Source organism: Phaethon aethereus, assembly GCF_964289735.1.
Source record: "Phaethon aethereus genome assembly, chromosome: 1".
NCBI lineage: Eukaryota > Metazoa > Chordata > Aves > Phaethontiformes > Phaethontidae > Phaethon > Phaethon aethereus.
The window spans coordinates 161,972,695-161,996,750 of NC_138575.1; the positions used below are offsets into that span (position 1 = coordinate 161,972,695).

General features: G+C 37.9%; 1 protein-coding gene across 1 annotated transcript in view; it reads left to right on the forward strand.

Moving 5' to 3' along the window:
- The window catches only part of STK24 (serine/threonine kinase 24), a gene marked incomplete at both ends in the record, with an annotated part of 63,806 nt that overhangs the window by 35,844 nt on the left and 3,906 nt on the right, over positions 1–24,056 (forward strand). Inside the window, 7 exons of the mRNA XM_082015625.1 lie at positions 5,097–5,153; positions 9,096–9,204; positions 9,321–9,478; positions 16,055–16,240; positions 16,594–16,739; positions 18,947–19,070; positions 19,987–20,055. Of these exons, the coding sequence (XP_081871751.1) occupies positions 5,097–5,153; positions 9,096–9,204; positions 9,321–9,478; positions 16,055–16,240; positions 16,594–16,739; positions 18,947–19,070; positions 19,987–20,055 (849 nt within the window). The remainder of the gene's footprint in view (positions 1–5,096; positions 5,154–9,095; positions 9,205–9,320; positions 9,479–16,054; positions 16,241–16,593; positions 16,740–18,946; positions 19,071–19,986; positions 20,056–24,056) is intronic.

The following is a 24,056-nucleotide window of genomic DNA, read 5'->3' on the forward strand; positions in this document are numbered from 1 at the left end:
TTAAAAGAAGAAAACTGGTCTTATTTCAGATCTTAAAATGGAGCACTGAATGTTGCTAGTCTCAGTATATGAGTAGTATCTTCTTGAAAATGTAAGTGATTATGGATAATATGTTATTACTGATCTAGGCTATGGAAGAAAATTTAATGCTTTCAGTGTTCTGTTTGAAAGGAAAAGTGGGGAATATATACAGAAGAATGAGAGAAGTACAAGCAAAAAAAGAATTTGGGCAGCTTTAAAAAAAAAAAAAGTGACAGTAGGTGTTAGGGAATGTGAAGCATGCCGGAGAGACTCGGAAAGGAAGGAAAGAAGGAGGCACATTGTGATGGTGATGCCAAAATCACTTGAGAGTAGTGCTCTATTTGCTTTGTGCTGTTGTTACAAGGCATAAAGTAAGTATATATAGGTTACTGGCTCTAGGGTAGAATATGTATTAATCAGTACATTAAAAACTGTCTCACCAAAAGAGTTTCTTTGCATTGTCTTGTTAAGCAGTGTATGCACATTTTAAATAAGAAAGCTAAAAAAAAAATTCCAGCAAGAATTAGTTAAAGGTGATAGTAAGATTCACTACAAGATTAATTACATCTGTTCGGTTACTTCATATGAATGATGAAAACTTAAAAAAACCCAAAACATCTGTGAAGTTGTGTAATATTTCTGTGGCAAGGGGAGAGGGAGCCACAGGGAATTAAAAATAATTTTGAATCTAGGGCTACAGATATAAAGATACTATAATTGTAACAGACTGCTATTGCTTACCTTCACACTGGGATGCAGACAGTTATGTGTGTGTTCCCTAACTGCATTTCCATACTTTACTTGTTTTAAAATGTAGTATTACTGAGTTTACTGGACCCATGGCTGTTATATTGTAAATTCAGACATGTGGCCCCAAGCAGTTGATGATGAAAGTTTCAGGAGCAAAGACTGAGAAAACCAGGAAAAGAATTGAAAAAGATAAATGGTGATTTAAAAAGACTATGAATTGTATAATAATTACACAACTACAGTTGTGTAATTGTGTTACATGATTGTATAACTATGTAATTAAAATGTTATTCTTAAGTATTTTTTTTTTTAGTTGTTGTCTGTTACCGCTAATTTCTGATTTTCAGCTGGATAATTTAGTAGCTAGTTTTATGGAGAATTTCTCTCTTGGGAAATTGTATCTTATTTCAAGTTGTTAGCTCTTTAAATCCATGAGGTAATCGAGATGATAGAAAAGGGAAGATGCATCTCTTACTGACTTCTTGGTGAGGTGTTTTATTTTTTTCTTTCTTTTTTTTTTTTCTTTCTTTTGAGAGGATCAGGAGGTTCATTTGTCCTACCTTGTTCTTCCCATGCAGGCATTTCCACTGAAATAAAAAGTACTGATACAGCTGACATGTTTGTGCTTAAGTTACTATTGAAATTAAATGTAAATTTTGCAGGCACACAAAATTTGAATATTCAGGGAATTTCATGGAGCTTTAAAAGGCATGTTATCAGGCTGAAGCAAAATGTACATAAAATTTTGATCAAGTTTAGGAAGCTTTCTGAGGATGAAATAACTTACTATAAGACACTTCTCAGAAGCATACTTGTTCTGGAACTGTTAGGACCTGGAACCTTGAAGGGACAGGCAAAATCTGAGAAATTTTTAGCAGCAAACCACGTATTTCGGTAGTATAAGGGAGTGTCTCAAGATAAGCTATAATTCTTGGGATATCTGTGGTGTCTGCAGAAAGTAAGCATTATCAAAATGCTGTATATGGATACTAAGACAGAGTATATTTTAAAATTACTTTTTCTCCCTAAAAAATGTGTTCCGGTTCTTTTAAAGTATTTTAACAAGACTGTGTTTGTCAAATAATATTATTTTATTCCTGAAAAAAGGTATCTAAATTTAGCTGGATCTGTGTGTTAGAGATAGTGGATGATGAAGGAAATCCAGGGTTTTACCTAAAAATAGTAGTTTGTAGAACTGGAGGTAGGTGGGAAAGGCTGTGTGCATTTATCTACAGCAGGTGCATTCTGAGACCAGAGAGGGGACAGATGCAGGTGGAACTACAGCTATAATAATGACTAAAACGCTTAGGTGAGTGCTAAGGGCTAAAATTTTCTAGTCCCTCAGGGGATTTAGAAAAAGTTAATTTCTGCAATACACTTACCACTTTTCTAAAAATTTTAATCCATCTTTATAGATGAGTATTCAGAGTATGTCAGTATGCCATGGCTGTGAGTTGTTATTTTTACATTGTTTTATTTTGCAGGATAAAGTAAATTTATATTTTTGCTATTTACGTGCTCCTTGCTCTGAGAGACTCCCTGTGCTTTTATGCTAGAAGTCTTGTGAATGTTTGGTACATAGAGTTAAAACTTACAAATCATAATATAACTTGATAATCATAAAAACTAGAACAAAACCCACCACATGTTGCATGCAACAATTTCATTTGAATATCTATCTGGTAGATTTATGGCCTTGCTTTAAAACATGTTTCAAGGCTGGTATTGCAAGGAGAAGGTGAACTAACTGCTTCTCTTAGTGTATTTGCGAATAAGATGCTGCAAGCAGTGGAAATGAGTGATGGGGTCCAGTCTCTTTCTTAGCATAGTCATTGTGTATCTTGTGTGAAACATTCCTATAATACATATCAAGCTTGCCCTTGAGAATATAGTGGCTTGATTTTTTTTTTATTAGTTTTTATTTTACTAGCTAAACCTAGCAAATTGCTATAGTCATCTTAAATAATCTTTAATACAAGTTTGTTTCATCTTTATTGAACACAGTTATCCAAAATTCTATACCATATATCAGATACATAAACATTAGTGGAGAAAACTTACTGATATTCTTCCTTAGGTCAGAGACAGATGACTGTTCAAGAAAATGAAACACAGGGACACAAAGAATAAATTTTAAATTAAATTCAACCTAGACAGGAGTCAGGCTTACTAAAGAAAATATTTTGGAGTAGCTGTACAAATAAAGATCAGCAAAATCAAGACTTTTTTTCTAAGGAAAGGAAATGTATTATATGTAATGTAATTATTATTTGGTATGCTGAATATCTATAACCAGAATTTTAAAATGTAAGTTTATCCTCCTCCATTTTCATTGAGTGGCCTCTGTCTCTCTTGTCTCAGAAGATACTTTTGCAAAATATACTAAGGAGTGTGATAAGAACAACTAGGTGGGTGGCTTTTGGGAATTAATATGCTGGTGAACTCAGAGGCTCAGAATACTTGTCCAATTCTAGTCAGAATAAAGGCAAGAGGTTTTTCTTCTGCTACATGACTCTTCAGTAGGCATTAGAACAGCATAGACTGGAACAGCATAGACTCAACTGTTTTAATTGGAAGGGACCTACAACGCTCATCTAGTCCAACTGCCTGACCAATTCAGGGCTGACCAAAAGTTAAAGCATGTTGTTAAGGCATGTCCAAATGCCTCTCAAACACTGACAGGCTTGGGGCATTGACTGCCTCTCTAGGAAGCCTGTTCCAGTGTTTGACCATGCTCTCTGTAAAGACGTGCTCCCTAATGTCCAGTCCGAACCTCCTCTGACACAGCTTTGAACCATTCCCATGTGTCCTATCACTGGATACCAGGGAGAAGAGATCAGCACCTCCCTCTCCACTCCCTGTCCTCAGGAAGCTGTAGAGAGCAATGAGTTGCCCCTCGGCCTCCTTTTCTCCAAACTAGACAAGCCCGAAGTCCTTATCCACTTCTCATAGGACATGCCTTCCAGCCCTTTCACCAGCTTTGCTGCTCTCCTGTGACCCACTCAAGGACCTTCACATCCTTCTTAAATTGTGAGGCCCAGAACTGCACACAGTACTTCAGGTGAATGCTGAATACAGCGTGATAATCACCTCTCTTGAGCGGCTGGTTATGCTGTGTTTGATGCACCCCAGGATGTGGTTTGCCCTCCTGGCTGCCAGGGCACACAGCTGACTCATATTGATCCTGCTGTCAACCAGCACCCCCAGATGCATTTCTGAGGGGCTGCTCTCCAGCCACTTCTCTCCCCATTTATACTTGTGCCCGGCATTACTCTGTCCTAAGTGCAGAATTCGGCATTTGGGCTTGTTAAATTTCATCCCATCAATCACTGTCCAATGGTCCAATCTATCTAGATCCCTCTGCAAGGCCTCTTGTCCCTCCAGAGAGTCAACAGCACCTCCCAGTTTGGTAACATCAGCAAACTTGCTAATGGTGCATTCAACTCCTGCATCCAGATCGTTGATAAAGACATTGAACAGAACTGGCCCTAGAATGGAATCCCGAGGAACACCGCTGGTGACTGGCTGCCAGCCAGATGTAGCCCCATTCACTACAACACTTTGAGCTCTGCCCTTTAGACAGTTCTTCACCCGGCGCACTGTGAACCCGCTCATCGCACAGCTGGACAGATAGTCCAGAAGGATGCTGTGAGGGACAGTATCAAAAGCCTTTCTAAAATCCAGAAGAACTACACCCACCGCCTTCCCTTCACCCACTGGGCGGGTGGCCTTATTATAGAAGGGTATCAGATTAGTTAAATGGGACTTACCCTTTGTTGAACGCCTGTTGACTGTGCCTGATGATTGCATTGTTCTTTAAACGCCTTTCAATAGTACCCAGTATGATCTTCTCCATAATAAAGAGAAGTTTCTTCTTCCCTGAGTACTGTCTGTATTCTAGTAGTATTAGTATAGGTACCGAAAAGAGGTACTATGAAATGAACTTGAGTGTGACATTAAGAGTGTGTATCAATTATTTGGAAGTACTGAACATCTAATGTCTGTGCTCTTACCCATTATTAAATGTGAAGTAGCTTTCCTCTTGTTAATTTAGAGGAACAGAATTAAACTTTCTTGAACACACACACACACACACACACAACTGTGTAAATAGCTTGTGACAGACTAAATTAATTCCTTATCAGATGGGACTAAAAATAATATAACTTAAAGAATAATCCAAAGATATTGAAAGAAAAGCTACACATTAGTGGTGTTTCAAAACTAGATAATTCTTCAGCAAAAAGAATGGAAATAGTCTCATTAACTTAAAAACTGATTTTTTTTTTCAACTGAATACATTTTTTGTTGTTTTTGTTTTGCAGGATACAAAATTATGGATAATAATGGAATATCTGGGTGGAGGCTCTGCCCTTGATCTAGTAAGTAAATTACGTACGATTTTTGTTATTTTACCTCACATAATTATTTTCCTATCTTATAATTCTGGAAACTATAATATGTCATTTGGCTATGACAATGTTTGCTTCCAGTAAAGGAGAAAAAGTTTTTGCCAGGAAAATGTTCTTTTCCATGAGGCAAGACTGATTATTTGTATAGATGGAAGGGAACTAAGCAACCTAATATTGGAAGCAGGATATAAACATCTTAGAATGCTAAACTCAGTCAACCAGAGAGCTCTAGTGGCTGAAAATAGTTTTTTCTGTCTCTTAATTCCGCCACCACCACAATTCCTAGTGTATACATTTTAATGTGTGTGTGCCCCCCAACAAACAAACAAACAAAAGTTTACCTGTTTGAAATCTCACTGAAGTCTATATAGAGACAGAAACACAATTTTGGCTGGTATTAAAATATGTATTTCAAAGAAATAGGAGGAGTTGTGGACTCCCTCGAGGGTAGAGAGGCCTTACAGAGAGACCTGGATAGACTAGAGAGCTGGGCAACCACCAACTGTATGAAATTTAACAAGAGCAAGCGCCAGATTCTCCACCTGCGATGGGGTGATCCTGGTTATATGTACCAACTGGGTGACGAGAGGCTGGAGAAGCAGCCCCGCAGAAAGAGATCTGGGGGGTTTGGGTTGATGGCAAGTCGAGTATGAGTCAACAGTATGCCCTGGCAGCCAAAAGGGCCAACCGTGTCCTGGGGTGCATCAAGCACAGTGTAGCTAGCTGGTCGAGGGAAGTGATTGTCCTGCTGCACTGCACTGGTGCAGCCCCACCTCGACTACTGTGTGTGGTTTTGGTGCCTCAGTACAGGAAGGGCATCAAACTATTAGAGTGTGTCCAGAGGATGGCGACCAACATGGTGAAAGGCCTGAGGGCAACACTTACGAAGAGCGGCTGAGGTCCTTTGCTTTGTTCAGCTTGGAAGAGGGGTGACCTCATCGCAGGCTACAACTTCCTCAAGGTGGGCAGCAGAGGGGGAGATGCTGATCTCTCTGGTGACCAGCAACAGGACACAAGGGAATGGAATGAAACCGTGTCAGAGGAAGTTCAGATTGGACATTAGGAAAAGGCTCTTCACCAAGAGGGTGGTTGATCACTGGAACAGGCTCCCAGGGAATTGGTCACAGCACCAAGCTTTTCAGAGTTCAAGGAGGGTCTGGACGACACTCTTAGTCATATGGTTTAGTTTTAGGTAATCCTGCAAGGAGCAGGGAGTTGGACTCAGTGATCCTTGTGGGTCCCTTCCAACTTGAGATATTCTATGATTCTAAGACATACTTTCTGTGTTTGCAGGCCATGCGTAAATATACAATAGAACCTTGTAAACTGTAAATTTGTGAACTGTATCCATTCCGTTTCCCTTCCAGCAAAGATTTTTGTATCTAATTCTGCAAGGAGATCTGCTTATTAAAGTGTGATTTTTAGAGTTATGGTTCAGGATATTTGAAAGACTAGATAAACTACACCAGATACAGTAACAAAAAGTTGTCCAGATTTGAATCATAATTCAAAAGGTTCAGTGCAGATTGTGTTTTCCATGACTGGATGCTGGCCATTCACTTTAGCTAATTAAAAAAAACCCCAAACAACAAAAAACACATGCCATCTTATATTTATTGAAGGTTTTAAAAGTCGTATTATAGAAATAAAAATGGATGTTTTAAGTATGTGAAAATTGTTATATATAGTTGAGACCGAATGTCTCTCTAGCATAGTTTGCTGTTCTCAGCTGGGGCAACTAATAAATGCTCGAGGAAAGCATGAAAGTAAGAAGGCCTGTGTAGAGGGATTCTGCTGGTATCATCCAGAAGACAGGAGGCAGTAGTAAATGCAGGCTTCCTGCAGTTGTGTTGCCATATTTTAATTGTATTTACCTTTTGGAACCCTTTTATACCTTTAGTTTCCACATCCTGTTAGAAGGAGTTCCATGATTATGTAGGAATCAATAATGTTCCCCATCAAGATATACTGAGAAAGGTTTACTTATTGTTGTGATAGTTTTTTCCTGATGGAAGAACAATTAGAAACTGGGGTTTTCTTTTATAAATTAATTACTTTCTTCGTGCTTTCAAAAAGGTATAAAAGAGCAGAAAGAAAACAGATGTTACCATATTTTCTTGTTGTCTTTTTTTTAAATCACACATATTTCACTTGTGTGATGACCACATGTTTATTCCCTAAGTTTGTTGCCTAGAAGTAGTACAGTCTTTGGTCACATCCTGAAATGTTATTGAAGAAATTGTGCCACAGAACTGAAATCATCATGTAAGTGTATATTAAGCATTTTTTGTGTGCTTCATTCATTTTCAATTTTTGTTCTGCTGCATGTTTTCCTAGTTCTAACATGCACATGACAGTTCTCATCTGGAATCTGGTAGGAGAACTGGCACACTTTATCACGTTTCCATACTTGAGGCAAGACTGAATGGGAAACTTGAATTCCATGTTCGAAGTGTATACGTGTCATGTTAGCCTGGTGTTTTCTGTACTTTAATATGAACTGGGTGTTTTGAAAATCACACCTCACAAGAGAAAGTCCATTTAATGCAATTACATATTCATTGTTGTTCAACTTTGTGTATAATTTAGGCTTGTGGCTGAGGTACAAAAGCTAACATTCTCAGCCTTAGTCTCTTTTCGCTAACTTCCTCCTCGCTTAAGGTGAGCTAACATCTGACAAAATAAGTTTTCCCCCATTAGATATGCTGTATCATGTTGCCAAGTTTTGAACTGGCACTCGCAGCCTACCTGGAGCAAAGCCTTGAGAATGTCTTAGCAGGTTTCAGGGAGTGGCAATATCATGTGTATTATCAAAGCTAAAGAAAAGCAAAAGAGACTGTAAATAAAACTACAAAGGTAAAACAAATATGTTGCCTGCATTACATGGAATCTTCCCTCTGTTTCTACCTATTAGCTGAGGATTTCTGAGGGATGTAAAATTTTAATTTTTATCTGAAAAGCTTGCTTTCTCACAGAGTAAATCTTCAGAGACATAACTTTCTGATTGTGTTTCAGTCACTGCTATTGTGGAGTAAACAAGAATACTGGAGTATTTCCAATATTAATTGTTTTCCACAAAGTTTCAGTCTCTCTCTTGAAATGCCCTTACTGGTTAAGAACTCTCTCTGGGTAGTGACCTTTCTTCTCTCCCTTTAGAGTTAGTGGCATACTCACTTTTAGAATTTATATCAGTTGTAGAGACCTCTGACATCTTCTACCACTGCTGTTTCTTCTCATAAGAATTAAATTACTTGAAACCTTTTATTTAACAATTTGCAGATTTCTACCTCCAGTTTTATGTAAAAAAAAGTTAACTTTTTAAACATGCAATGCTCTGACAACCTAGCAGTTTGAGCTGTGTTTTAGAGTGCTTCACAAAATCCCTTGCAGTATATAGTAATAGGAGGTGTGATTGATGTGGTACCTTATACGCCTTACTTTCTTTCTCAGACTTGAGATTTGGGTCCATATAGGGCCTGTGGAGTTGCACATCTAAGTTCAGTGTAATGTTAATAATCAGATTACAATGTAGATGCTTTTCAAATGCAGTATATGTATCTATAACCTGACTACAAAGCGGTGACTTGAAACTGTGTCTTTATGGAACCTTTAACAAACTTTTAAAAGTGTTTTAGATAAATTAAGTATTTCTTTGCCTGTTGTTAATAAGGCCACTTAGTTTAGAACTATGTATTTTTTTAAAAGAATATTCTGGGTTTTATCTCGTGTTATGAAGTTAGCAAACTGGAAGTTTTGAGGTGTGACAGACATTTATAGTCTTTTTATAGTCACAGTGTTATTTCTGTTCTCTCTGTTTCTCCTTTATATATACACATACGCACACATACATATACACACGTATGTATACATGCAGACATACACATATATATAAATATTTCTTTTGTCTCCTAGTTAGAACCTGGCTCACTTGATGAAACCCACATTGCTACAATATTGAGGGAGATACTCAAAGGACTCGATTACTTGCACTCAGAAAAGAAAATCCACAGAGATATTAAAGGTAAATTGTTTTTTTATTTGTATTGTAATACTATTAGAAGAGCTCATGCAATATAAATGAATACCCTTTCAGTGTCCAATGTCTTAATTTCTGCTTTTTCCTCTTCTTTATTCCAGCTGCTAATGTATTGCTATCTGAACAAGGAGAAGTAAAACTAGCAGATTTTGGAGTAGCAGGACAACTAACAGATACACAGATAAAGAGGAATACCTTTGTGGGAACACCATTTTGGATGGCACCTGAAGTAATAAAGCAATCGGCATATGATTCAAAGGTAAGGTATTTCAAGGCATTAGCCAAAGTGCCTTCCTTTTTTAACTTGAATTACATAGGTTGATCTTCAGAATGTAGCTAATAACTTTGGCTCTGTCTAAACAGGTGTATGTTTAGATGATACCTAGCAGCTAAAAGCTGTTGGCAAAGGAAAGCAGCTTTCCTAATTTGTATCCAAACACCTTATGGGTCCTAGTGTATTAAGCCTATCCAGATGGCAAGAAATATTACAATACTGAAAAGTACATCCTGTCACCTTTTATCCCACTCTATTGATGAGTATTTTTGATTGTTGTTTCAAAGTAGAAGAGAGCAAATATATACAAAAAGTTATTATGCTTCCATTTGTTTTTAGAAAAAATAGTCATCAACGCTGTTGAGGAATATGGATTTAGCGGGTGTGAAAGTGTTGTTTGAAAGTGCTGTTATTCACCTGTGGAAGAATGCTACTCATACTACTCTCTGACCATGTTCTTTTAGATATTCTGTAGAGGGAGGATTTAATGTTTAAAACTCTCAGATTTATTTATTTGTAGATATTTACATCACACAGGATTTTGATTTAGCAGAGTGGTACAGTAGTGTGCTGAAATTGCAACACAAGCACAATATATCAATTTTAATATACAGTTGGATCATGATACAAATGTGATTCTCATTACTGGTCTCCATATGCTCACCAGCATGGCAGTGGGTGTCCCCAGTTGCCGGGAAGGAATTACATGCATTGAAGCCAGCTCAAGCCCATTGCTCTTTTCAAAGTTAATTTTTTAGTTACTCATTTTTTATACTTCTATTAGGCTGAGCTACATATACACCTCCTTGCTGCCCCCCTCCTCCCCCCCATGCTGGTCCTGCTAGCTCAGTAAGACATTGCTCTAATGATTAGGTTGGGGAAGGCTATTTCCACAACCTGATGACCCACTGGTGCAGCTGTATATCTGAAACAAAGGTCACCCTCACTTGTGTCTATATAAGATCAGCTTGCTTTTTAATAATTAGCAGTCATTCCTTATGTTCTTCCCTGAGCTCATCTTTCTTGCCCATCTCCTCTGATCCCCTTGTTAGGGATTTGTTGATAGTTCACATCTCCATGCAATGAGACAGTCTGCTGTGTTTCTTTCCACCCTCATCCATGGAAGGAACTTGCCAATACTAACTCTGGGATAGATTGTTTGTAGTATTACTTCCTTCCCTATTTCATATCTTTCTGTAGAGAGGCTATTTAAAAATAACTAGCAGAGCTCTGTAGAGCCTCTAGAAGCTTAAATGACCCTAAATTTCCAATTTGAATATTGAGTAAACCATTTTTTTGGTGGATGGTGGGTTTTGTTTTGTTTGGTTTTGGCATGTTGGAGGTTGGGGTATTTTTTGAGGTTTGGCTTCAGGGAATGATTTTCGCATGCACAAAGCATGATTGACTCAGTCCTCAGGTTTTGAATTCCAGCTGTTTCAGTCTACAATGTCAGGTGAACATAAAAAGGTCTTGGATACTTGATCAGTTCCCAAGAAGGCCAGAGCTCAAGTTTTGAATGAACTAGAGATATTTACTTGTGTCTGTGAGTCTTTTGGCACTTAGAGAGCAGACTAAGTTATACAGACCATAGTTTTGCTGTTGTTGCACAACAACCACTTGGGAGGGCCTGTTTATTTTAAGATACTTATGCATATGTGAGAACAGAGACATCCAAATCTAACCTCATTTTCCTTCCATAAGCTGGCCATGCTTGAGAGGTGTTAGGCAGCACTGTTCTCTTCATAGCGTAGTCCCAGTGAGGCGCAAGAAATTACATAGTTGCTTTGTTACCCAGTTTTGTTCTTTGTCCTGTTGAATCCTCTTACATCCTACATGCTGATGGGTTCCCGAGTAAAGCTTGGAAGTGCTCTGTAGTACTACCATGGGCACAATTCACCTGCTTCTTTCACACAGTTCATCTGCTTCTTTCCTCATTTACTGTATGTCTCACACCAACTGTTAAACTGTTTATTGCTCCTTTTCTGATTGGTTTGATATCTCTGCTCATGCTGACTGCTGAAGTAGCACAACTGCAAGGCAAAGCAAAACTGAAGTTACAACATAAAACTACTAACTAGGCTAAAGGAAGGCAGATGCATCCTGAGGTTTAACATTGCTAGTTGTTGCTATGAAACTTAAGGTCTCCTGTTGATTCAGCACTATTATCACTTGTCTTAATATTATGGGCGGTTGGTGGATTTCCTGACCATGGCTTACACTGTATTATCAACATAACTTGTGCAAGACCTATTATTCCAGTATATTGTTTTCCACCTTAAGCAGTTTCGGATGATAAGATAATGTTATACCTCCTGTGTAACATTTCATATCTGAATTCAGATTCAGATATGCTTCTGAGTTAACTATCTAGCCAAACACAGCTTTCAGAATTGAAGAGACAGCCTTCTGAGGAATTTCCATGTGTGAAGCACTTAAAATGCTTTTGGTTAAAACTGTATATCTTTTATTGTCTTTGCATTATTTCATAATATTTAACATTCACATTAATGTCTCTTAAGATTGTGTAAAAGTAATGAATACTTAACATAAGCTGGTGATTTTGAATATAGTCTTTTTTTTTTTCCCGAAATACATGGTATGGAAATGTATGTATATAATATCCTTTTTCTTTTTTGTTAAGGTAGAGAAGCAGGTGTTTTCATAGATAAAAAAAGTCTGCATTTTTGAAAAATGCTGTTTTAATTCAAATACATACATTTTGTGTACTTTTATTTTAAAATATGTGAAACTTAACAATGTCAAATCAAGTCTGAATTTATGCTCCGAATACTATGCTGTCAAGATTATGTGAGGCTCTTTGGATTGCTTGATGCATATGTGAGCTGTGTGTTCTTTAACTGCTATACAGAATTGCCCATTCCATTCTTGCTTTATTCAGTCCCATTCCCAAACTGTTTTGTGTCCCTAAGATATTATTCTTTCTGAGACCATATATTGCAAGGTATATTTACAAGGCATACTAACACTCATCTTTATTGCCTAAAAATAATCAAAGTATGTGATTTTTGACACAGATACTAAAATTTTAACAGCTTCTATTAGACTTTTGTAAATAATAATTTGGACTGATACATTTGAGAACATAGTATTTTCAGATGGCTTGTGTGAGAGAGTAAGCTATAACATTGCATTTTAATGTGGTCAGTAGCTAATCTGAGAGGCGTACTTGAGAGCAAAAATTTCAACTTTATTTTTCATTTTCCCTTGTAGTTTATTTTTAAAGTCCAAGTAATCCACGGGGGTGATAAAATCTGGCTGCTAAAGAAACTATCAGCCATGGGGAAAAATAGCGAAATGTCAAAACAGGACTGTAATCGTTGTATTAAAGCTACCACCTGTTGTTTTTTTCTTTTATTTCTTTCCTTTTTTATTAATCTTTTCCCATACCACTTATTTTCTTCTCTCCAGGTTGTTTTTCCTTGATATAATGTCCCCACAGGATCATAGAATAGTTTGGGTTGAAGGGGACCTTTAAAGGTCATCTAGTCCAAGCCCCCTGCAGTGAGCAGGGACATCTTCAACTAGACCAAGTTGCTCAGAGCCCTGCCCAACCTGACCTGGAATGTTGCCAGGGATGGGGCACCTACCACCTCTCTGGGCAGCCTGTGCCAGTGTTTCACCACCCTCAGCGTGAAAAATTTCTTCCTTATGTCTAGTCTAAATCTATCCTCTTTATTTTGAAACTGTTACCCCTTGTCCTATCGCTACAGGCCCTGCTAAAAAGCCTGTCCTCATCTTTCTTAGAAGCCCCCTTTAAGTACTGAAAGGCTGCAATAAGGTCTTCCCCTTCTTTCTAATTTCTGTTGTTTTGGCAATAGTTCTCCCTCCTCTTTTGATTCCTTTCTTCATCTGAAAGTCAGCATCTTTTCTGATCTGCTTCAGTTTTCCCATATCTAGTTCTTTGTCCTTTCTACTATATAACTTCTAATAGAAAAATAAATATTTAATTTAAAAATGTTTTTCTCTTGCATATAGCCTGTTTTCTTTGACTTACAAAAGCTTCAAAGTCAGACTAAATTTTACTCATTAGAATGGAAGAGGAAAGGCTATGGCAGTACTGCAATAAATAGTAGTTACTAGTGATTGCCTGACTCTGATCGGAACATGGAAGAATAATTTTTGTTCAGATTTGAAACTGTGAAAATCATAACATGCGATAAAACTTAGTGATGATGTAGTTTCATCACTTCTTAAGGTCATGCTTCTTCCCATTTGGAGGACTGATGTGCGCCTATTCTGGAGTTTCATTGTCACAGACAAGCGCATCCTAGAAAAGCCTAGTTGGATACACATGACATTGTTACTCACAGCCCTGTTTTGAGATACTTTCTTATCTATGAAAGGAGAGGTTACAGTTCCAGAGGAGTTTGGGGGTTTTATTCTTGATGCTTCCAACAGGAATGGGCTTCCAAAACCCATCTTGGACTTGAAAGAGTTCAGTGTGCAGCCCTGGTTTGTTGGAGTTTTGCATTCATTTTTCTTGGATGAAGGTCACTAGCAGTAGAAAGTTATAAATATATCAGGAAAAAAAGTAAGTAATTATATATGTGTGTGTGCATGTGGATATCTATGCACACATACACATAAATTTGATTTTTATACTTATATATACACATGCTCCATCTGTGACAAAGTCTGGCAGAAGAAAATCTATCCATTTACATGGCATTAGCACATTCCTCTTAAGAAACTGAAATTCAGAACCCACTGGAAATAATAATGCTCAGTTGTTAACACGAAGACTCATCTTTGCAGGTGACATTTTTCTTTCATAAGCAAGAAAAGCTTTCCTGCTAGTGGGATGTTACTCACAATTATACTCAGACTTGAGGAGAGCTTAGCTGATAATGCTATTATTAAGATAAATGAAACTCAGAGCTCATATACTTATGTAATCCTCTGTGCTTGGTGTGAGATGGAAGTTCTGTAACATGGGTTAACAAAACATCATTTCATGAATTTGGTGTACGAATTGACTCGGGTTTTTTTCCCATACTTACTTGCAAAATTAACTAATTAAGCTCTTAACAATAGAATACTGTCTGAACAAGGAAAGAAGGAGCTTGTTTTTAATCATGCACTGTAGTGGAATGGATGCATACATTGCAGCTATCAGCCTGTAGTCCTGTGTGAGTTAGTCAAAGATAACCTAGCATATCAACCGGGTAGAGATAGATGAATTAGAGGGACACCTGGTAAGGGCAGCAGTGATAAACGAAATCTCTACTCTATCCAGTACCTGAAAATAGATTTGTTCACAGCGTAGCAAAGTTCCAAATGCTCTGTTTGGGAGTAAAACCAGCCAGCTCACTTCAAATCTTTCCTGTTTTCTTGAGAATAAGTGTTCTGCTTTCACTTCAAAAGAAACAGAAAAAACAAAACATAAATATTTTTAATTGATATCTTGTCTTTTGGAACAGAGGTTTCTGTGAAAATTTTTTTCTTTCACCTTTCTGAGGGGTTTATTCATCTGTTCTTTTGACTTTTAGGTCTGTTATTTCAGCAGAACTTAGAGAATTAAGTAAATTAATTAAATGCATTTAAATTAATTAAATGCATTACTTCGCATTACTTCAGGCAGAGTTGGCAATATGATTTGGATCTATAGAGACAGCATTCCCTGGAAAGAGTAGCACATTTTGATGATGAAAACCTATGAAACAATATATTTAAATAATCTTCCCTAAAAAACCAATATGCATATTGTGGCATCCAGTAACAGTATGAATCCAACTCATCAATGCAATTAAATAGTAGAAGATCTAGCACTGGTCTCTGCTGCATTACTTGATTTGTCCCTCTAACTTGGTAGTGGGCCTTCGGATCTGCATTTTGAATGTGCATGACTTAGAGAAGTTTGATTTAGATCAGGCCTTCTTGGCCTATAAGACATGGCTCATAGGAGAAGGCCTACAAAGCAGATCAGGTAGAAAAGTGCTGTCAATATTTCAGACGTTACTTGGACCAAATACTTAACTGGTTGAAATCTTGGGTTGAAAAAGTTGAATAATACTGTTCTAGACTGCATTTCTCCAGTCTGTGAATAAGAATTATATATAAGACAGTGTTAAACCCCAGGAAAATTATATTCTAATGTGTTAATTTCTGATGGTTGTACTAGCTGATGCTTGTTTAGGAAAAATCTTGTGCATGTTGTAACATATGCCAATATTTGATTCTTGCCCCATATTTACATAATGTACTTGAATATGATGGATAGAATGTTAGTTTATAACAACTCTACCAATACTTTTTAAACATATTTGTGTTTCACGATCAGTTATGACTGCCAGTGTAATAGTATTAATTTCAAAAAGTTTTAAAACTCTAATAAGTAGAACTGCTTTATGCTATAGAGTAAAAACAACCAAGGAACTCTGTGTACTTTATTTTATGTGATTAACCACATAAACTAGACAGTGATAACAAAAACAATTTACATATGAAATTATTTACAGTAAAGGTTTAAAATCTACCTTTGCAAGCAACACTGTTTAATTTCTTTCTCCGACCTAATCTTAAAAGCATTGTTTCTTACAGGCTGATATCTGGTCATTAGGCATAACAGCCATAGAACTTGCAAAAGGAGAGCCACCTCATTCAGAATTACATCCAATGAAGGTTTTGTTCCTAATTCCTAAGAATAATCCACCAACGCTGGAAGGAAACTTCAGCAAATCCCTCAAAGAATTTGTTGAGGCCTGCTTAAACAAGGACCCAAGCTTTGTGAGTTCCATCTGTTGTCAGTGTATAGTATAGTGTATAGACTGGTTTACATGAATTACATGTCAGCTGGGGTCAGCTGTCCCGGCTGTGTCCGGTCCCAACTTCTTGTGCACGTCCGGCCTACTTACTGGTGGGGTGGTGTGAGAAGCAGAAAAGGCCTTGACTCTGTGTAAGCTCAGCAATAACTAAAATGTCCCTGCATTATCAACACCGTTTTCAGCACAAATCCAAAAAACAGCATTATCCTAGCTATTATGAAGAAAATTAACTATCCCAGCCAAAACCAGCACAATAGTGAGTCACTTAACACTCTCAAATGCAGTAAAAAAAACTTTCTTTTTTTTTTTTTAAAGAGACCTACTGCAAAAGAGCTCTTAAAACACAAATTTATTTTACGAAACTCAAAGAAAACTTCCTACCTGACTGACCTTATTGATAGGCACAAGAGATGGAAGTCTGAACAAAGTCATGACGACTCCAGTTCTGATGACTCAGATACGTAAGTTTGAGTTGGTAAAATATCCTTTGTAAATATAGGAGCCAATCAGTTACTTTTAGCACATATATTCCTGTGTTCTGTTATTCACAGCTTTTCATCTTAGCAGCCTTGGTCAACTAATGAAATCTTGATTTCAGTATTGCAAGGGATTTCATGGAGATAACAGTCATGAGAACTATTCTTTTGGCCCATTCTATACTTCCTTCTCTTTTATGTAGGGTCTAGGGCCCTTCCTAGACATAAGGCCAACTGTTACTCCTGTGGTGCAAGCAGAAGGTAGACCTCACCCTGCATGGCCAGGTAGCAGTGTGTACTTGCACTATCCTGTGGAGAGGAGTTGTCTCCTTGGTGGCAGGTTGTCCCTCATTTTAGCTGAGTAAACAGGCAGAAGCATATCCTTGAATATAACAGAGGGTTAGTGGACAATGCTTCCGTGATAATGGCATTTTGGGGTACAAACAATACTACCTAGGTTTTTTTTATGACAGGTGATGGTTTTTTTTCTATCCTTCCAGGAAGGTTGGGCTGTTACAGCATGATAGTAATGCGATGTCAAATTATTTCTTGAAAAAGGGAAAGTGTTGTAAATATTTCCAGATTTCTTTCCTTTCCAATTTTTACTTCTCTCCATGAAATTTTGATGGAGCTGTTCAATAGGTTCATGAGGAACCAAGTTACAAATAGTTATGACTTAGTTAAGAAGTCATCTTTGTTAGTCTAAAAGTAATTTTGAAAATAGTGGGTATCATCAGATGACACACTTTTGAAAATCAAGTGAAGGGATTGCCACAATTTATTCACAAATGGATTAAATTCCTCATAGTAAAGAAAACACTACTATTCTCTGCAATTCCAGCGTGTGTACTAATGGCAAGGATCAGGCTAGTTATGGTTATGATTTCTTCACTGCCATTACGCCTGTATATTTGTCGTACATTATTAATGGCTTCCTGCCTTCTAGTGATCACAGTTCCAGCCCAAAACCGAGTCTGATTTGGAAGGTAAAATTCTTAGTTCTAAAACTGGTCTCAGATCAGTTACTAACTGAACTTTGAGGTTACAGTTCATTGTTCCTGTGGAATATCAGACCAGCTTTGATAGCTTAGCATAGGACAGTAGTGTAACTAGAATGGTTATTGCATGCTTGTGAGACAATTTAATGTTATGTCTAAGCCTGCTTTTCCCTCCTCTGCTTCCACAGCAGCCCTTGTATTAGATGTGATAAAAGGGTGAGTTGATTTGGCACGCTGAAATACTAACTTTCCAAATTGATAAATATTTTTCTGTTGGATCAACTTGCTAGACCTAGTGTGTACATGGAAGGTAGACTTGCCTCTTTCAGTAACAGCCAGAAGTTCTATGTGACTTCAAGCAGAAATCTTGGAGAATTTTCTTACAATGATCACATGCTATTTGACTTGGTAGGCTGCACTAAATACTTTTTGTGTAATGGTCACTAGATGCCCTTTTAGTTGGTGGCTTTCTTGCAAATCGCTCTTAATTCACAGATCAGAAAGAAATGAATCTGAAGAAGGGTATTTATGGTAGTGAGAGGAGAAATGTAATGCAGTGACTGATTAGTGTTAGCATAAATATTTTTGCTCTTTTAACTTAGCAGGAGTTACAGAAAAAATTACTGTGCCACAAAAAACTGAGGCAAAAGATTGATGTATGGTGATGTAGTTTGTTAAAGCCATGGTGTATCTACCTTTTTAGCCAATTTTTTTGAAGTGGGAAATTTACCTTGCTGACAGGTTAGGGATGAACTATCTTCCTCAAAGGTATTCTAAGCTAGCGTCTTAGCTGTTTTTCTAGGCAAAAAAGTTAATTAAGTCTTCTAATTTTTTTTCACCCTTCCCTAATGATTTGAGGTACTCTGATAAAGCCGTTTTCAGATAGCAATGAAACACTTCATGTTAGTTGTATTTGTAACTTGGGAAAATGTTTTCAATCTGCAAAGCCTCTCTTTATTTTTGAAGTTGATTTAACATTTAGTATTGAATATGAAGTATTTTTGTTTAATTTTTTTTAATTTCCACAAAAGGTAAATTACATTACTTTTCATACTTGTCTTTGTACTTACTGGCTTGCACAATAGAATTCTGGTTTTGGTCTTGACTGTAGTTTTTATGTTTAGCATGTATATTGAATGAATGTGGACAATAAGGCATAGGTAATAAAACCTCTATTTTTCCCCTCCCTTGAAGTGAACCAGATGGCCAGGCTTCAGGTGGGAGTGATTCAGGAGAGTGGATCTTTACAATAAGAGAAAAAGACCCCAAGAATCTAGAGAATGGAGCAGCCCAGCCTTTGGACTTGCGAAGAAATAAGGTACTCAAAATATTGACTGTATTATACAAGGAGATAATTCTTGCTTTAATAATTTAGTTGGGTTATTTTTATTTTACACCTTTAAAAGCATTTAAATTGTAAAACTTTCAGAACTTTTGCTAAAAATGTATGTTCTACAGTTGCCTTTCAGAATACATTTTGAGTGTGTCTTGGAGTTTGGGTATTCTGTAAATGTGTTCTTTTTCTGTAGTTCGTGAAATATGTACCAAAATATTTTTGTAGTTTGTGAAATATTACCACTGGAGGAAGACCAGGCAATATTTTATTTTTAAAACTCTCCTTCTATAAAGTAAACTTAAACCAGTACAGTACAAAGCTAGGCTGGGGTTTTGGGGAAGACATTCTCATCTTTCAGGAAAGACGACTACAAAGTAGCAAAGAATAGAATGTTTATGTGTCCAAAAAACAACCCAGACCCTAGAAAAAGAGATGTTTAGGAGCTGCTCCATCATATTTTCTGCAGCCTGTGTAGCTGGGGCAAGTGGTTGCTACCCTGGCTCTGAAAATTCTGTGTGTGTGCTCTTGTCAGAGCAAGAAAAATACTGCATCATATGGGAGAAATCTAGTTAATATCAGCATGTCTATGATTTAGTACATGCTCAGTAGGATTGTGTTGGGTTTTGGTTTTTTTTTTGTTTGGTTTTGGTTTTTTAATTTATTTTGAGCTTGTATCTATTTCAGGTGCTGCAGCCGCAAATTTTAATTCAGCCTCCATTTTCCACAGTACTTTGGAATAGTCTGTTGTAGAACATCTTACATATTTCTAAATACATAGGAACAGATTTTTCATAAAGTGAAGTGTGTTGGAACTATTTTTTTTCTTTAATTAGAAACAATACAATGAAGATGCCTTTTTTCAGAAATAAAATTAGTCAGAATTTTGTTTTCTTTAAAGGAAAAGGATATCCCAAAGAGGCCTCTATCCCAATGCCTGTCTACAGTTATATCCCCTTTATTTGCAGAGGTAAGTTATTGCTTTAAAATTTAACTATTCCAGGATTTATGTCACTGAAAAATAGAAAAATATGATGAATGACACCTAAGGTTTCTATTTTAGCTGTACCCTTTGCTTTCATGCATGTCTACTTTTGAGATCCTTGTTTTACTTCTAACAATACTTACATGCATAGCAATATCAACCATGCTAGCCTAAAGCAATGAACCTGAAAAACAAAAAGGTATGTAAATGTTTGGATTGCAGCATTCCATTTTTTGACACTGCTTTATCTCTTTATCTGTCATTTTATCTGTTACAAATTTTAAGTTCTTCAGTGTTCCAAGATACGGCTGTGGAACAGATCAGCAAGAACTTAACTTTTGAACTTCAGTGTTGAAAACTGCATTTTGATCCCATTCTGAATTTTATATTTTTTATACTTGTTTTTTCCAAATACTTAAAAACAACTTTAAAAAAAAATCATATGAAGGGGAAGCCAGATATTTATGAAAATGGGATTATTTTTAAAAATTGATAGAACTGTAAGAAACAAAAACTCCCCTCTCACCCTAGCTTTGATATGAAACATTTTAATTTAAATAATTACTTCAGTCATTGTAACTGTTATAGAAATAGTTAGAGAAATTGTTCTAATAGAAGGATGTTACCTTAAGTTTGTCCTAATCAATAAAGTCCTGCTTCAGAGGTTTATCATAGAATTTTGCATTAACGATACTGAGTGCAGTAAAGCAATTAAACTTATTTAAAGGGGTGACCTTTGTATTTGTTATTCAGACTCCAGTATTAAGTCAGCCTGTCGTTCTCCTATTTAAAGTGGAGAAACACTTCAAACAAGGATTTTTTTGCATTTTCTATTGCAGTTCTTTATATATTACCCACTCGCCTCTGTTTGAGAATTTTCTTCCAGTTCCCTACCCTTCAATCTTCCAAACATTTTTCTGGTTGCTGTGCATCTCCTTTAGGTCTTCCTTCTCCTTTTCCAATACCAAGCATGATCTAGGTCCTGCATCCACTGTCTTCCACGCTCCATCCTCCATTTTTATTCTTTCTTCGTTTTTAATTTTTCTTTCCACCATGCCCTTTATTACCTGTCTTCTAGATATCTCTGCTCTGGGTTCTTCCTTCCCATGGTATTGTTAACTAGTTGCTGTGTCATTCTTTGCCTGTGTTGCTTCCCATTTTCATTTTCAAGGTCATTCTTTTAATTGATGCTTGCTGATTCCTGTGGGTATATGATTCCTCTAGCACTGGTGGAGCAACACAAACATTTATCACTGCAGTCCTTATTAAGATTGCCATTTACTTTCATCTCTATAGCATCTGGAGGCTACAGAAAAATTTTCTGTCACACACTTGTTTATTGTGTCATTTCACAAGAGAAGACTCTTGGTCTGGTATCTGCTGTTTGATTCATACTTTAGATTCCTCTTCCACCCAACTTCTGGTGGATAATCTCATTGCAGGGTTTTCTTTTTCATATGGGCATGGCTACTGTCTCTGCTGTCTGGAGGAAGCCTTATGTTACATTTTCAGTGTTCCATTTGTTTAGCATTCAAACCACAGCTATCTGCACCTTCAGGAATTATTGCTAGCTAAATTACTGAGTTACTCCATGGAACTCCTCCAGAAAGAACAAAGCTGGCCATTCCGAGCTTTTTGTCATCACGGAGGCTTCAAAGCTTTTTGCACAGAAGACAGGTGTAAAAATGAACGCTGTCCCTAAGTAATCTTACAGGGGAAGATTGTGCTCTGCGTCCTCCTCCTTCAGTTGAACTCTCATCCAATTTAGGAGCCTTGGCTGAAGAGGCTTGCTCAGCTATGGGGCCCTGCCTCTCTGTGTTGCTGGTAGTAATCTGAAGCTTGGTGCACCTCAACAAAGCAATTAAAGAAAACCCAACAAAAAAACAACAAACACACACAACAAAACACCCAACCCCAAACAAAACAAAAGTCCTAAACAACAGAAAACAAAACACACCCTGAAAATGAACAAAGTTCTCATGCTTCTCAGTTATTTGTGGTCTTCAGTGACCAGCTTATGACCCTGATGTGGTTTCTTTCTCCTCATCAGAGGATACTGGCTGAGCACCACAGTCGGTAAACTCATTCTGAGTTCCTTTTTGAAGGCAGAAGATCCAGAGATGCCCTTTGTAATGTTCCCGCTATTGTCTACTTCTATCACTTTGTCTTCAAGCTTTCCAGTTTAGACTAAGAAAGGGTTAGTTATTACTGGGAAAAAGCATTTGTGTGTTCCTGTTACCTATGATTTGTATGCAAGATCTCACTCTTGAGCATCTTGGATGTAATGAAAAGAGAACACAAGCAGCAGCCAAATAAGAGTGCAGAAGCCTTCCTACTGCTGTGGTTGTACCTCAGCTGCTGTACACATACAGTCCTCTTGATATCCTTTTGTTGACATCCGAGTTACTCTCAGGGCACTCTCCTAACATACCTCTAAGCCATCGTTAAATGTAGAACTAGAACAATGATTATTTCCTTTATGTTTTGCCTTGCAAAACTCAGATTCCTTTTTAAAGAAAAACCTTTCCTCAATGCTAATGGCTACTCTTTAGCTGTAGTTCCCAACACCTGTTGAAAGTCCACTTCAGAAAGTCCTGAAAGACCACTTTAGTGCTTGGACATCTGTGAAGAACTTCATTGCCATTTTGTTCCCTCTGGAATGTCTTGTACTACACTGAACTCAAAATCGTCTTGAACTACTAATTCTGCTTTCTGCTGCTTTCTGGGGATCATGCTTATTCCACGTGACAATCCCCTGTGCTATACACAACATCCATCTCTCTAAATTGGAGGGGGATGGATTTGATGGGTGGATGGTTTGGTACGGTTTGGTGGATGAGGAATTGGTTGCATGGTCTCATCCAGAGTGTAGTGGTCAATGGTTCAGGTGGAAATCGGTGATGAGTGGTATCCCTCAGGGGTCCGTATTGGGACCAGCACTGTTGAATATCTTGATCAATGACATGGACAGTGGGATTGAGTGCACTGTCAATAAGTTTGCAGATGACACCAAGCTGAGTGGTGTGGTTGACATGCCTGAGGAGTGGGATGCCATCCAGAGGGACCCAGATAAATTCGAGGAATGGGCCCATGTGAACCTCATGAGGTTCAACAAGGCCAAGTGCAGGGTCGTGCACCTGGATCGGGCAACTCCCAGTATCAATACAGGCTGGGGGATGAAGAGAGCAGCCCTGACGAGAAGGACTTGGGAGCACTGGTGGATGAAAAGCTGGACATGAGCCGGCAATGTGCGCTCACAGCCCAGAAGGCCAACTGTGTCCTGGGCTGCATCCAAAGCAGCGTGGCCAGCAGGTCGAAGGAGGTGATCCTGCCCCTCTACTCCATTCTGGTGAGACTCCACCTGGAGTCCTGCGTCCAGCTCTGGAGCCCTCAGCACAGGAAAGACATGGACCTGTTGGAGCGGATCCAGAGGAAGGCCACAAAAATGATCGGAGCGTGGAACACCTCCCCTGTGAGGACAGGCTGAGAGAGTTGGGGTTGTTGAGCCTGGAGAAGAGAAGGCTCCGGGGACACCTTCTTGCAGCCTTCCAGTACTTAAAGGGGGCTTACAAGAAAGATGGGGACAGACTTTTTATCAAGGCCTGTAGCGATAGGACAAGGGGTAATGGCTTTAAACTAAAAGAGGGCAGATTTGGACTAGATACAAGGAAGAAATTTTGGACAATGAGGGTGGTGAACTACTGGCACAGCTTGCCTAGAGGGATGGTAAATGCCCCATCCCTGGCAACATTGAAGGTCAGGTTGTACGGGACTCTGAGCAACCTGGTGTATTTGAAGTTGTCTCTGCTTCTGTGATATTTAAGTAGGGCCAAAAGTGTATGCATGTCCACATTATATCCCAGAAAGTGGCACAAACTTTCCATTCATTGAAGCTAAGCTTTCTTCATTACTGGCAGTAGTGGCATAAATGCAGACTGGCTGTAGGTCCAGCATTCAGAGATGACTCTTAAATTAATTGAATAATT